Genomic DNA, 12,951 nt, shown 5'->3' with positions numbered 1-12,951 from the left:
CAGTGAGGAAGGAGGGGAGGAGGTGCACTGGAGGAGGGGATGCGCCGCAGCCCGTGGTGAGGCAGCAGGCTGTCCCCCCCAGCCCGTGGAGGGGAGCAGGGGAGCGGAAGCCCCCGAAGATGGCCATGACTCCATGGGAACGCCCACGCTGAAAGAGTTTGTGACTGAAGATCAGCCCGCGGAAAGGACCCACGCCAGGGAAGTTCAGGAAGAACTGAAGCCCACGGAAGGGACCCACACCAGGGAAGTTCATGAGGAACTGCAGCCCGCAGGAAGGACTCACGTTGGAGGAGCTCATGAAGGGCTGTCTCCTGTGGGAGGGACCCCACGGCGGAGCAGGGGCCAAGTGAGGAGTCCTCCCCCTGAGCAGAGACAACGTGTGTGAGGAACTGACCCCAGCCCCCGTCCCCTGTGCTGCCGGGGGGAGGAAGTGGAGAGAACCGGGAGTGGGGCTGAGGCGGGAAGGGGGGTGGGGGGTGGGGGTGTTCTCAGGTTTGGTTTCACTTCCTAATGTCCTATTTTGTTTTGATTTGATTGGCAGCAAATTAAATTGATTTTGTTTCTTCTCCAAGTTGAGCCTCTCTTTTGCCTGTGACTGTAAGTGGGGAGTGATCCCTCCCTGTCCTTATCTCGACCCATGAGCCTGCCTTTGTATTTTCTCCTCATCCCACCGTGGCCGGCGGGGTGAGCGAGGGGCTGTGTGGTGCTTTGTTACCGGCTGGGCTTAAACCACGACACTGACTTAAAGCATACTTTGATGGGACCCCCACTTACCAAATGACCTGGACAGCACAGTTGACATTGTTATATTCTCTGCCAAACTTTGTGTAATCAGACTTTATCAGCAGTGGTTTTACATTTACACCCAGATCCCTGGGGTCACCACATCAAGCTTGGCATTGGTCCCTAAGAAACTCCACTAGAAATACATCTATGCCGTGATGATTGCAGTGACAACTGCTTTTTATCGTTGATTAGTTAGCCAGTGGTATTTGTCCTACTGATGTTTTATAGTGCTATTCCTGAACGTGAATATCATGTACAACAAAATCAAGTACCCCCAAGTGGCTGCTACCTTTGTACAGTTATCTTTATCAAGCAGAATTATGATTTCCATAAAGAATGAAAATTTGTTTGACTAGATCTTCTTTCAACGCATGAATTGTATTCTGAGATTTTGAATTGCTGTGAACTTAACCCTCCATCAACGTTTCATTATTTCAGCTGGAACTGACACCAAGTTACCTCTGGACTGCAGTTACTAAGCTCATCCCACTTACTTTTCAATATTGGCAAAATATTAGCACGTTTTCAGTCTATTCCAAACTTGTACTGCTGGGCAGATGTTTTCCCACACAACTTTTTTTTTTTTTAATCATTCCAAGGTAAAAATTGTCTTGCCCACTGATTTACAGACATTGGTCCTTTGCAGATGCTGCCAGTGTCAGGGATCCTTTGTGCATCCCTACAAAGTCACGCAAGCATCCCTCAGTGGCTCCTCTTCACACCCAGCACCACATTAGTGGGTCTGCAAATGAGCTCCTTGCCCAGCCTCCACCCCTGAGCCCTGGGCAGCACGCCAGCGGAGCCGGGACAGCACTGCTCTGCAGACCACTCACTTTCGGCTTCCTGCCCGAACGCATCAGCTCGGGTGGATTCGCCCACTGCTGCTCTCCCAGCACCCGCACCCATCCTTGGGGAAGGTCCTGCAGGGCTCCCAGCTGCCCCACGTTATGCAGGCAGGGGCCAGAGCAGTGCATCAGCGAGGCAGGTCTGAGAGAGGGAAGCCAGGCTACATCGGCTTTGATGCAAGAGCAATGCACACTGCCACCCAGGTGCAAGGCAAAAACTTCATCTGAGAAGAGTTAAGTGGTACAACACATAATCAGCTCTCAAAACTTAGCAACAAAACTTCTGAAGAAGCAACTGAAGTGGGCAGCCAACCCTAAGCTAGTCACATCCCAAGAGTTTTGCTCCAACAGCTTGCCTGCAGACCAGACTTGCACAGGGAAGACATACAGGCATTAGAATTTCCAAATCTCATGCAAATTTACAAGGTGCGTGAACCAAATGTGAGATGATTAATAATGGTGAGAACACAATGGTGTGTTTGGCATGCAAACAAAAGTAACTACCTCATTAAGAAGAACACAATAAGCTTCTGACAGTAGATAACAATTAGTAAGATAATATGGGATAGAGTCAATGCCCCCAAAGGCACGTGAGGGTAACTGGATCTCAGTAGATGGGCAGGTAGACCCCACTGCATATTGCTTGATCACCAACACGCTGCGTTGCAGCTGCTATTTTATCCTGATAAAGTAATCTGGAGGACTTAGAGCTCTCCCTGGCATAGAACAGAGCCAGCATCCCAACTCTCCACGGAACTACTCCAGATACCTGACTTTTAATGTAATTTTTTGTCAATATTCACAAACCCCTCATTTATCTGACTACCTTCATGTGCAACCCTGAGGGCTAATTTATCTTTTGGGTTCAAGAAACCTCAGTGGTATCAGCATAGGACTTATGTCTTGTAAATACATTCTGGATGTTTGGTTTTCTAACTGGATTCTCCAGCGCTCAGCTCAGCTTCTTATCAAGTTATGAAGAATTGAAATGACACACAACAAATATCCATGTCAAGTCTGCATTTAGATGTGTGTGCTAAGACATTAAGTGTGGACGCTATGCTAAATTGTACAAAACCAAAACATTAAAGCCTGTATAAGGAACATTAAAAAATTTACTCCCTCATAGGTTTATTTGCAAGCATTCTTAATGTTGTTCCAAATGTTTTTGTCTAGATTAAATGTTAGTTTCCTAAGAAATTGTGCTGTACTTTCTTTCCAAATTAGTCAGGATTAGTTGTAATAACAGCATTCACACTTGCATTTATAAGAGCTCATGAAGCTTAAGCGTGTAATGCTTTCTAAATAGACTTTGTGGGTAAAATATAGCACAAGACCCCTAAATTTAGAAGTCCACATGCAGTGGACTGGAGTCCCATTACAGCCAGGGGGGATGTCCACAGTGACAGTCAATGGAGCCCAAGAAATGCTGCAGGTTGCCTTAGAATAAACACCTACATGTGATCACCTGAATCCCAGCCCAAGGCAAAATCTGTAGTGAATGTGAACACAGAGTTCATTCAGTTAATTTCTGCTCTAGTTAATTTTCTGGAACAGAAAATAGTATAGATTATCCTCCATGCTCATCACACAAATGAGGTCCCTACAGGGACAGCCATTTGCTGTCAAAGCACACAGTCACGTTCCAGTCTCTACAGTAACTGTAAATTAAATAAAATATAAGCTCAAGTCCTTCAACCTCATATTCAAAGATCTCCCTATGACTTTCCCTCTACCTACAAGACCGGCTTTCCTTCTGTTACTGCAATTTCCCATGACAGTTATGCGCCACTAGAAAAAAAGAAATTTTGATCAACGGGGTCAGAAAACAGGGAAGCTGTTTCACAGGGCTAGGACAGATGTTATGGAGCTCTTGAACAGACAGAGTCACGAGCAACTAAAACTCAGAGGCATTTGCCTCAGCTTTCCCTCAATGAATTCTCCATGAGTAAACATACACCCACACAAATTTCTGCGCTTTCACTCCTGGAAGGGAAATGGGGAAAAAAAGGGGGGGAGGGGGACAGGGGTCATTAATATCTGTGGTGCCTGCAGAGCCTACAGTGGAAGGAATCATAGAAGTCCTACATACTTATGTACATATATATATGCATATATGTCTAGATACGTATATATAGATATATACATATTTAAATTTAAAAAAAAAAAAAAAAAAAAAAAAAAAAAAAAAAGACGGCTACCTCCAAGTAGGGGACAGGAGTGTCTGGATTCAGAGGGTACTCCCTCAGCAGGCGCTCCTCATCCAGAAACTTCCCAGCCCTGCCGTTGAAGGCTGGCTGGAAGAGCCCATAGTTCAGAACATCCTTCAGGCTGTGGTTCAAAGTGCAGAGGATACGCTGCTTGGAAACCCATACAGGAACATCTGGATTCAACCGTAGACACTTCTGTGGAAAGACACAGAGGGCAATTAGAGCTGAGCATCACCAAGGTCCTGTACCCCATAGCTGCACCCAGGAACCTGCACCCAGGAACAGCCACAGTAAGAACAAGAGGAAGGCTAAAATGGGAAAGCCATAATCTTTTCCATATAAGTAGGTTATAGGAAGGGGATAAAAAGAGTTAGAGAAGGATGAGACTTCGCAAATCCCCTCTAACACATTTTGTGGGGTTCAGGGCAGATTCAAACCCTGTATGTTATAACATCCTATAAAATATGAGAAGCGTCAAAGAATATTTTATGGCCTAATAACAGTATAATAGCAAAATATCACTTTAAAATCCCCAATAGGGTGTAAAGAGTCTATAGGCTTCTTCACCACAGACTTTATAGGTGTGCAAACCAAGGTGGGATGAACGGCAGCACAGTGAGTCCTGCCAGGAGCTGGAGGCATCCAGCGAGGTCTTCCCAGCTGGAGGAGCGGAGGAGAAGAGCCCTCTGCCTCTCCGCAAGAAAAGTCACGCTTCCCCATCTCACCCCGTGACCGCAGCAGGTTTCCCTGGTACCGTAAGCAGTTTCCCTCCCTCCTCAGGACCCAAAGTCATCAAATGTTTATAACCCATATTTCCTACAGCTGTGGCCCCCGCAGTCCCGGCTGGCTGTGGGGCCAGGGCGGCAGTGCTGGCAGAGCGGGTCGGCTGTGGGAACCTGCCTTGGCCAGTGCCTGCCGAGCCGCAGAGCCCAGCACGGGTGCTGCAGCACGTTGCCATATCCCCTCCACCGTGGTGGTGGGGCAGCAGGCCCTTTGCAGCATTCGCTTTGGCGGGCAAAGAGCAGGAAGGCCATGCTGGCAGCACCAGAAGTCGGCCTCGCAACAGCCTGTCCCCATCAGCAGCCACCATTTCCCCTCCCAGGTCCCTCGTTTTGCATTTTGGCCCTCAACTTTTCCTTGTTCCCATCACTTTGTTTTCCTCCTTGTTTGTTTCTCCTCCCCTCCATGTTTTCTGCGGGAGGAGAAGACAGCGTTCAGTCTTGTTTCAGCATTTCCTTTTAAAGCCACAGCCCGTCAGCTCCATTTAACGCTCCTGATTTTTGTGCTGGAAGGCAAAGTGAACAACCACCCTCCCTGCCTCGGCCGTGCTCCCCCAGCAGCCGCTGCTTTCCCAGGCTGAGTCCCTCTCCACTCATCACACAGAGGCACACCACACTTCTGCCCACCCTTGTTATCCCCCTAGACCACATCATCACCCTTGCAATGAGAGACTGGAGGTGCACACCATGTCCAAGGGATAGATGCAGCAGAGATCCACACAGCAGCATAAGCACGTTCAGTCCACGAAGGTGCTGAAGAGTTGAGGCCTGAACTCAACCCTCTATTTGGATTTCCAAGCAGACAGACTGACCCGATCCCTGTCTTCTCCAAGTGCTCGGCAGCACATCCAGCGGCTGCAATGGACCCGCAGCGCCAGAGCTCCTGCCACAACCGCACCGTGTCCCCACCGGACCAGGAGAAGGACACTCAGCCCAGGCATCAGAAGTAACAGCATATCCTCACTCACTCCTTCAGCCCACCTCCAACTTCAAAATTTAACTCCAGGGCCTGTTTTGGTCCCTTGTCCCCTTAATAGCATCTTTTTTTGTTCTGTGAATTAAACAGGCACTGTTTTGAAAAAATTAAACAGCTTTGCCCAGAGAGAAGCAAATGACCCTGCCGGGGCAGAGGGCAGGAGCCAGCAGAGCACCCGTGCTGCCTGGCGCAGCACCAGCCTGCCTGCCTGCACACCACCGCCCAGAAAAGCCACCAGCTGAGACAGAAAGCCACTGAGCTGATGTTACAGCTCATTTTTCTTAGGCACAGATAACTGGCACTTGGCAGCACGCATTCGTACAGCAAACAGAGGTCAGCGTTATCTATTTCATCGCTGACCGTATTAGCGAGTCAGCATGCTTATCAACTATGGCTTGTCCTACTACAGGTACTAAAGAAGAGGCAGCCGCTTGCTGGCCACTTGCTGGTGTGAGAAATCAGGAGTTCAAAACCTTTGAGAAACACCAGCTCTGTTCTTTCAGTTCTCAATGAGAAGCAGAATACATATCATTCTTTCAGGGACCCATGAATAAAAAATAAACATAGTCTATACCTTTCTACATGCTTATTTAGCCTCTAGGACTCTTCCTCACTATCAAATTATGTTGTTCAGCATTAAAATACATGGCTAATGGAAAAAAAGCACTGATGGGTATGCACAGGTGCACAAGCACAAGCATTGGTTGAAGGAAGGTCCCGGCATAAAACCCACTTAATTTTATACTGCAGAGACATACTCTGGGAAGTATTAACATTCATATTTAAGAGAGAAAACAACTCAAGGACATGGACCTGTTGGAACGGGTCCAGAGGAGGGCCATGAAGATGACCAAAGGGCTGGAGCACCTCTCCTGTGAGGACAGGCTGAGAGGGTTGGCTCTGTTCAGCCTGGAGAAGAGAAGGGTCCGGGGAGACCTTACAGCAGCCTGCCAGTACCTAAAAGGGGCCTACAGGAAAGCTGGGGAGCGACTTTTTACAAGGGCATGTAGTGATAGGACAAGGGGTAAGGGCTTTAAACTGAAAGAGGGTAGATTTAGATTAGATGTAAGGAAGAAGTTCTTCACTGTGACGGTGGTGAGACACTGGAACGGGTTGCCCAGGGAAGCTGTGGCTGCCCCATCCCTGGAAGTGTTCAAGGTCAGGTTGGATGGGGCTTTGAGCAACCTCGTCTAGTGGAAGGCATCCCTGACCACAGCAGCAGGGTTGGAGCTAGGTGATCTTTAAGGTCCCTTCCAACCCAAACCATTCTGTGATTCTATGAACTTCCACCCTGCAGTGTGTCTCTTTTCTGTCTTTAACCTACGTCAGAAATCAGAAGGAAGAAAATGCCTACTTCAGCTGTGAGGTCAAAACACTGCAACAGCCCTTTGTGGGCATAATCCAGCTACTTAAATGTCTCTCATGACTCTGTTTCTTCAAACACCATCACATGTATTAATGACTCTCTCATATCAGAGATCCTGCAACTAAACTTGCTTAGTCCACTCCATGATGCAGCACAACCACTCTGGGAGCAATCCAAAAAACATGAGGCTAATCCCACAGACCCCTGCCAGAAGGGCTGCAAGAGATATCTTTGTGCAGCCTTAACTCTGAAGCCTGCAGCAATCAGCAGGAAAAAGCTGCTCTGTGCATGGGGGCACAGGGCTTGCTTTGCTCCAGGAGCCACAGCAGCAAGGGCTTCTCCGCTTTCCGTCTCAGAGGGACGTGTTGCTCTCCTCTGGCCTCCCGCGCAGCCAGGACAACCCTGGTAGCTCCACACCGGCACCGGGCTGATCCCAGGCAGAACAGGGCTTGGGTGCCCGAGGTGCAGTTGTCATGTCTGACGCTGCTCCCGTCTCCATCAGGCAGAGGGAGCTCAGACAGCATGGGGCACCTGCCACTACTGCACAGAGAGATCCAACCCCGAGACAGCACTTCACAGCAGCTCACACGGGCTGCAAGTAGCTTCCAACCCTGAGGGTTCGGACACACAAGTCAACAGTAATTTTAAAAGGAACCAAATTGCCTTGTACAGTCCCAAACCCGCAGGGGAAGGAGAGGTCTCTGCCCCTTCCTCTTGACACTCTTCCGAATCAAGAGGCTCAGCGCTGTTCCGGTGTCAGTCCCCAGAAGACCCAGGAGGGATCCCGCAGAGCCGAAGGAAGCACTTCTGCGGTGAGCACACCGTGGCAGCGCCAGTCTGGTGTGCCAGCCGGCACGGCACAGCACCCACAGAGCCCACCCTGCAGCCAGGGCAGGTCTCAGCGCCAGCAGGCAGGCTCAGGGCAGGGCAGGATGGGAGCAGCTTTCAGAATAAGTTGCTACTCTGGTTTGCAGTTACAAGCGGTAATTTCTTCCATACAATTATAAGCTCTGATCACAACAATCAAAGCCTTAGGAACAACTCCTGAAAGAAAATGGTACAGCTTCTCAACTTTGAGGCAGCACGGATGACTCCTTCCTGAAGAAGAAAGAGCTCAGAGCTTCAGATTCAATTCTCAGCAACACACAGGATGACAGACAAGATCTATGCAAGAGCCACCCTGCAATAATGACAATCAAGAACTTACATTCAACAATCCCTTAAGAGCAAAAAAAGCCAAAAATTCTTCATCGAAGAGCACACAAATGAGAAAGACTTGAAAGGAAATTAAAAAGAAGCAGTTGAAAAGGTAATGTGCTTGCAGGCAGCAGGGAGTATATTTCATAATATCACCTTAGAAGCTCTGAGCAAATGTATGGCAAAAATGAAAAAACAGCCTCTAAGAGGCCCCTACAGAAAGATGGAGCAGCCAAACCAACAGAGCAGAGGTATCTATCAGAAGTAAAAGATTTTCTTTAGAAAATGGGAGTTGCCTCTGAACGGGAAGAGAAAAGAGCACAATCCTGCCATACCGCATGCAAAACGACAATGGCATTGAAGTCATCAAAACTAACAAACGCAGAGGAAGAGGGGAGCCTGACGGAAAGTGGGTGAGGCCGGCAAGCAACCAAGGCATGAGAGTCATCCAGGGAGGAGTCCTGGAGCTCCTCCTGTGAGGACCGGCTGCAGGAGGGCTCCTTGCTGGTCACCATCGCAACGGATGCCAACACAAAGGGTCTTGCAGATGAGGAAGAAAAGCTCCCCATCAGATGCATGAGCATGGCAGATTTGAGAGCACAACTGCAAGCGGTGCTGACCGCCTGGGCACAGTGCTGGCTGTGCTCTGCACTGCGTCATGTAAACCCTCCCAGGAGCAGAGCACAGGCAGGAGACACTGATACCCAGGAGCGGCTCCACAATTCTGCTGTGCTCTGGGCCCAAAGGCCTGGCCTCTGTTCCAGGAATACGGGCAGGAACTGCGACAAACATTTACATTGCTGAAAAATCTGCTTGTTTTCTGCGAAGTCATGCCTCACACCTACAAGGAGAGCCTGGAGGAAACCCACGCCTACCAGAATAAGGCTAGCCTGCTCACCAATACACACGCACGTTTCCAGAATGTTTTCAGCAAGGTCCCTTGCTGCCGTGAACTGAAGTGCCAGAAGCAAGAAAGCACTCCTTTGGATCCCTAACCGACAAGGAAGATGGTAAACAAAGGTGAAGGTCAACCAGGCAGGTTTCCTGACACGGGAGTTAATCAGCAGAGTGACATGGGGCCTGTGCTGAAGTGATGTAGAAAGAGCTGCTCTGACACTCATGAACTGGCAGCACATCCAGATCTTCTACATCACGTGCAGGTCCAGTGGCCCTGTCTTTCAGGAAACAACAGAAACAGGAAAAAGGTAAAGGGAAAGAAGACAAAGGTGACCAGAGGCACCGAGCGGTCTGCACAGGACAAACGCACCACATCTGAACTCGGAGCTGAAGCAAAGCGTCCCAGAGGAGCATGCAGCATTCCGCAGCATTGAGCCAGGCACTTCCACCGAGCAAGCACTGGTTCCTTGTAACACCGAGACTGGGACAAAGTTACAGGGACAGATGCTATGTATAAAACAAACAAGCCCAGGTAACTTTTTCACCTTTCCTTAAAAGATTATCCTTGGTTTTTCTCCAATTATACATTTTTAGTTCCCAATTACTCTTTAAAAGCCTATCTTCTTAAGCAGCAGTTTCAGCAGCTAGCTCTTCCTGCGATCTGGGGCAGACATCACTGGTCCCCTGCAGCACGTCAAATCCCACAGGATCCTCCTGGCCTCACTCGCACACCAGTGGGAGAAGGGATCAGAGCCACAAGACAGCCCTGACCGGGAATCATGCAGAGCACTCCCACCAGCAACCCCTCACACCCACCACCAGCCCTGCGGGGCAGAGGCTGGGGAGCCAGCAGCAGCCCCCACATGCGGAGGGCCCCTGGCCAAGGACCATCAGATGGGTTGACCAGCACCGCTGCAGCTTGTTTCCCTTCATGGCCATGGTCCAGAGAAGACGCTGGGCTCTGCAGGGACCAGGGCAGAGCAACCACCACTCTGCATTTTAGTGGTGAGGAGGAGAAATCAGCACAAGCTTTCTGTGCACTGGATGCTGGCAAAAGGCAAACTTAAGAGAGCAAGTTGTGTATGCTGGCGAAACAACAGGAATTTCTGGGCTTAGATCACCTCCTGAGGAAAGCTCTGGCCCTGCCATCCGCTGTGCTAAACGCCACGCTGGGAGAAGCTGCCTCCACCAAAAGGAAACAAGATAAAGAGCAGGAGGGAGGTTCTCAGCTCCCAGCAGGAAAGTACCCAGTGCACGAGCCCTTCTTGCAGAGTTGCATGCTGTAGATAACAAAGTATTTTGGCTTTTCAGGTTTTCCAGCGAAATGGTTGCTGCTTATGAGCCAGTCTGGAAGGATGTTGCTGGCTGTTGTATCATCCTCCAGAATCCATTGCCTAAGACAGGAAGCCATCCAGTTACTTCTATTTAAAAAATAAGAGTCCAAGAGACCCCTTATTACAACTCTTCAGCAGTACTGACAACCAGCCCCATCCTATAGACCCACCAGTCAGTGCTTTCAGAGGAGCAGCTGCCTGTGATACAAATGCAGCTTGAAATGAATGTTTAAAGAGATTCAATTCCTGATTAACCCTAAGTGACTGGTTCAGGCAAAATCTCCCTCTTACATACAGCTACAACACCTTTGTTATTAGCCACCTGCATTGAAAGGACTGCTGAAGAGCAAAATCGCCAGCCGGTTCCATCCAACTGCTGAACTCTTTATACAGAAAAGACAGCACAGCGGGAAATACGAAAGTGTTGGACCTGTAAATCAAGCTGACCCCACCAATGAGCCCGAGACAGGTTAAAGAGATGACTATTACCTTCAGAGACCTGGGAATGTTTCCTGCTTGGCTCACTGCAACACCACAACCACAGCCACCCGTCTAACTTGTGATCAGTTGGAAAATGAGGACCTGGGAAGCTTTAGCTCTATCTAGGGCTGAAAAAGAGCCATGAAGAGCAAAGCTTCCTCTGGAAAAGAGGGAATAAGCTCTTCTCTTCATCCAGCATCAAGACTGAGACATGCTAGTTGGATAGACAGGTCCTAATAAACACATGCAAAAGAGATACAGAACTTCTCAGTATAAAGGAGCAAATGAAATCAAGCTTGACTTAGAGAATGGAAAAAAAACAGTGAAAAGAGCATACTGTAGTTGCCTTTGTAGCACATATTCAGCATGCCCTCTGATTCAGCAAATTCAAAGCCAAGAGGACCTTTAAGATCATCTCATCTGAGCAATGTATCACTGCCCCCTAAGTTTCAACCAGTAACTCCCACAATGAACTAAATTACTTGAATTTGGCCAACAGTTTCCTGAAAACCATCCAACTTCAGTCTAAAAACATCACAGGATGGAAACCACACTCCCTCCTTGGATAAATTAATAAGCAAACAGTCATCCTCAATTAAAAATGTATGTCTTAGTTCTCATTTGATTTCCCTTGTTTAAACTTCCAATACAATCATTACTTCTTGTTATATCTTTCTCTGTGATACTGAATAGCTCTTTAGTACTCAGTTTCTTGCTACACTGGTAGCCCCCATTTAACACTGTCATCTCTTAGTCTTGTTTAGGGTAAGCAGAAGAGGCTGATGTTCATAAGTTGTAGTGCATTTTCTCCAGATCTCAAATAATTTCTGTTGCTCTTTTCAGCACCCTCTTTAATTTTAAATACACTTTTTAAAGTGCAGAATCAAAGCCAGAGGCAATATTCCAGCATCTGTCTCCCAGCTGTCATATACAGCTATAAAATATTGTCCTCACCTCAACTCACTATCCCCTTGCTTCCCTCTCCAGGCATCACATTAGTGCTTTTCACTGAAGCATGTGGCAGTTTGGGTTCAGTTTACTTTGACCACTTCATTCCTTTCAGACAGCCAAACCCCACATCCTTTCCAGAATACAGCTCCCTGTTTTCTAGCTCTGGCATTAGCCCTTAGTTATGTGCAAAACGCTGCATTTGAATGAATTAAAGGATAATTTATTTTGATGGGCTCAGGTCTAATTTGTTCTACATGGGGGGGGGGGGGGGGGGGGGAGAAGATGGGGATGCAGCTTCTAATAACCCTAAACCAGCAGTTGTTGAAACGGGAGGAGCATACAGAGAATGAACTGCAGAACGTGGCCAGACTTTGTGCATTCCCTGAACAGCATGTCCTTTGGCCACTGCTAGAGATGGATACTGGGTCAGACAGACCACTGGTTTGGCCCAGTGGGGCTTTTTTGTGCTCTTATTTATGGCACCAATGCTCCCATCTTTATTTGTAACTCCACTACTGCTTTCAGTTATATGAAAAAAATTGTCAACAGAGGTAATATATTTACTCCTGCTTCTGTATTTTTATTCTTAGCATATTGCAAAACAGTCATTTCTAACATTTCTTATGGATTGATCCATAAGATCTTTACGGACCAGGTTGTTAATGAAAGAACTGAGCGGTTAATGTAAGCTTAGGTCCTTATGGATTTTTACGATCCTTATGATCCATAAGGACCTAAATTTCTTACATTACCCCAAGTCCCTTTCCAGTGTTGACATGTTCAGTTTAGCCTACTGCACAGGCATTAATGGAATTCATGTTTCTCTCTTTAATGTGCCTTATTTTGCATCATCAACACTGATCCTTATCCATTGGGGTTTTCATGCTTGTGTTATTGATTAGGTCCCTGTCATGGTTTAACCGCAGCCAGCAACTAAGTACCACACAGCTGCTCACTCATTCCCCACACACCACACACCTAGTGGGATGGCGGAGAGAATCGGGGGGGGGGGGGAGTAAAACTCATGAGATAAAGACAGTTTAATGGGGGAAAAAAAAAATAATAGGATATACAAAACAAGCAACTCACAGTGCAATTGCCCACCACTTGCCAACTGATGCCCAGCTAGT

General features: G+C 47.9%; 1 protein-coding gene across 15 annotated transcripts in view; it reads right to left on the bottom strand.

Annotated features, from left to right (window-relative positions):
• Nucleotides 1-12,951, bottom strand: part of SHANK3 (SH3 and multiple ankyrin repeat domains 3) — a 383,319-nt gene that overhangs the window by 316,656 nt on the left and 53,712 nt on the right. For all 15 annotated transcript variants that reach the window (XM_049813564.1, XM_049813569.1, XM_049813570.1 and 12 more), the window contains one exon: nt 3,833-4,036. In XM_049813564.1, the coding sequence (XP_049669521.1) occupies nt 3,833-4,036 (204 nt within the window). The remainder of the gene's footprint in view (nt 1-3,832; nt 4,037-12,951) is intronic.

Source organism: Accipiter gentilis, chromosome 11, assembly GCF_929443795.1.
Source record: "Accipiter gentilis chromosome 11, bAccGen1.1, whole genome shotgun sequence".
NCBI classification, from domain to species: domain Eukaryota; kingdom Metazoa; phylum Chordata; class Aves; order Accipitriformes; family Accipitridae; genus Astur; species Astur gentilis.
The sequence above is the reverse complement of the archived record's forward strand: the minus strand, read 5'-3'. Positions and strand labels throughout refer to the sequence as shown.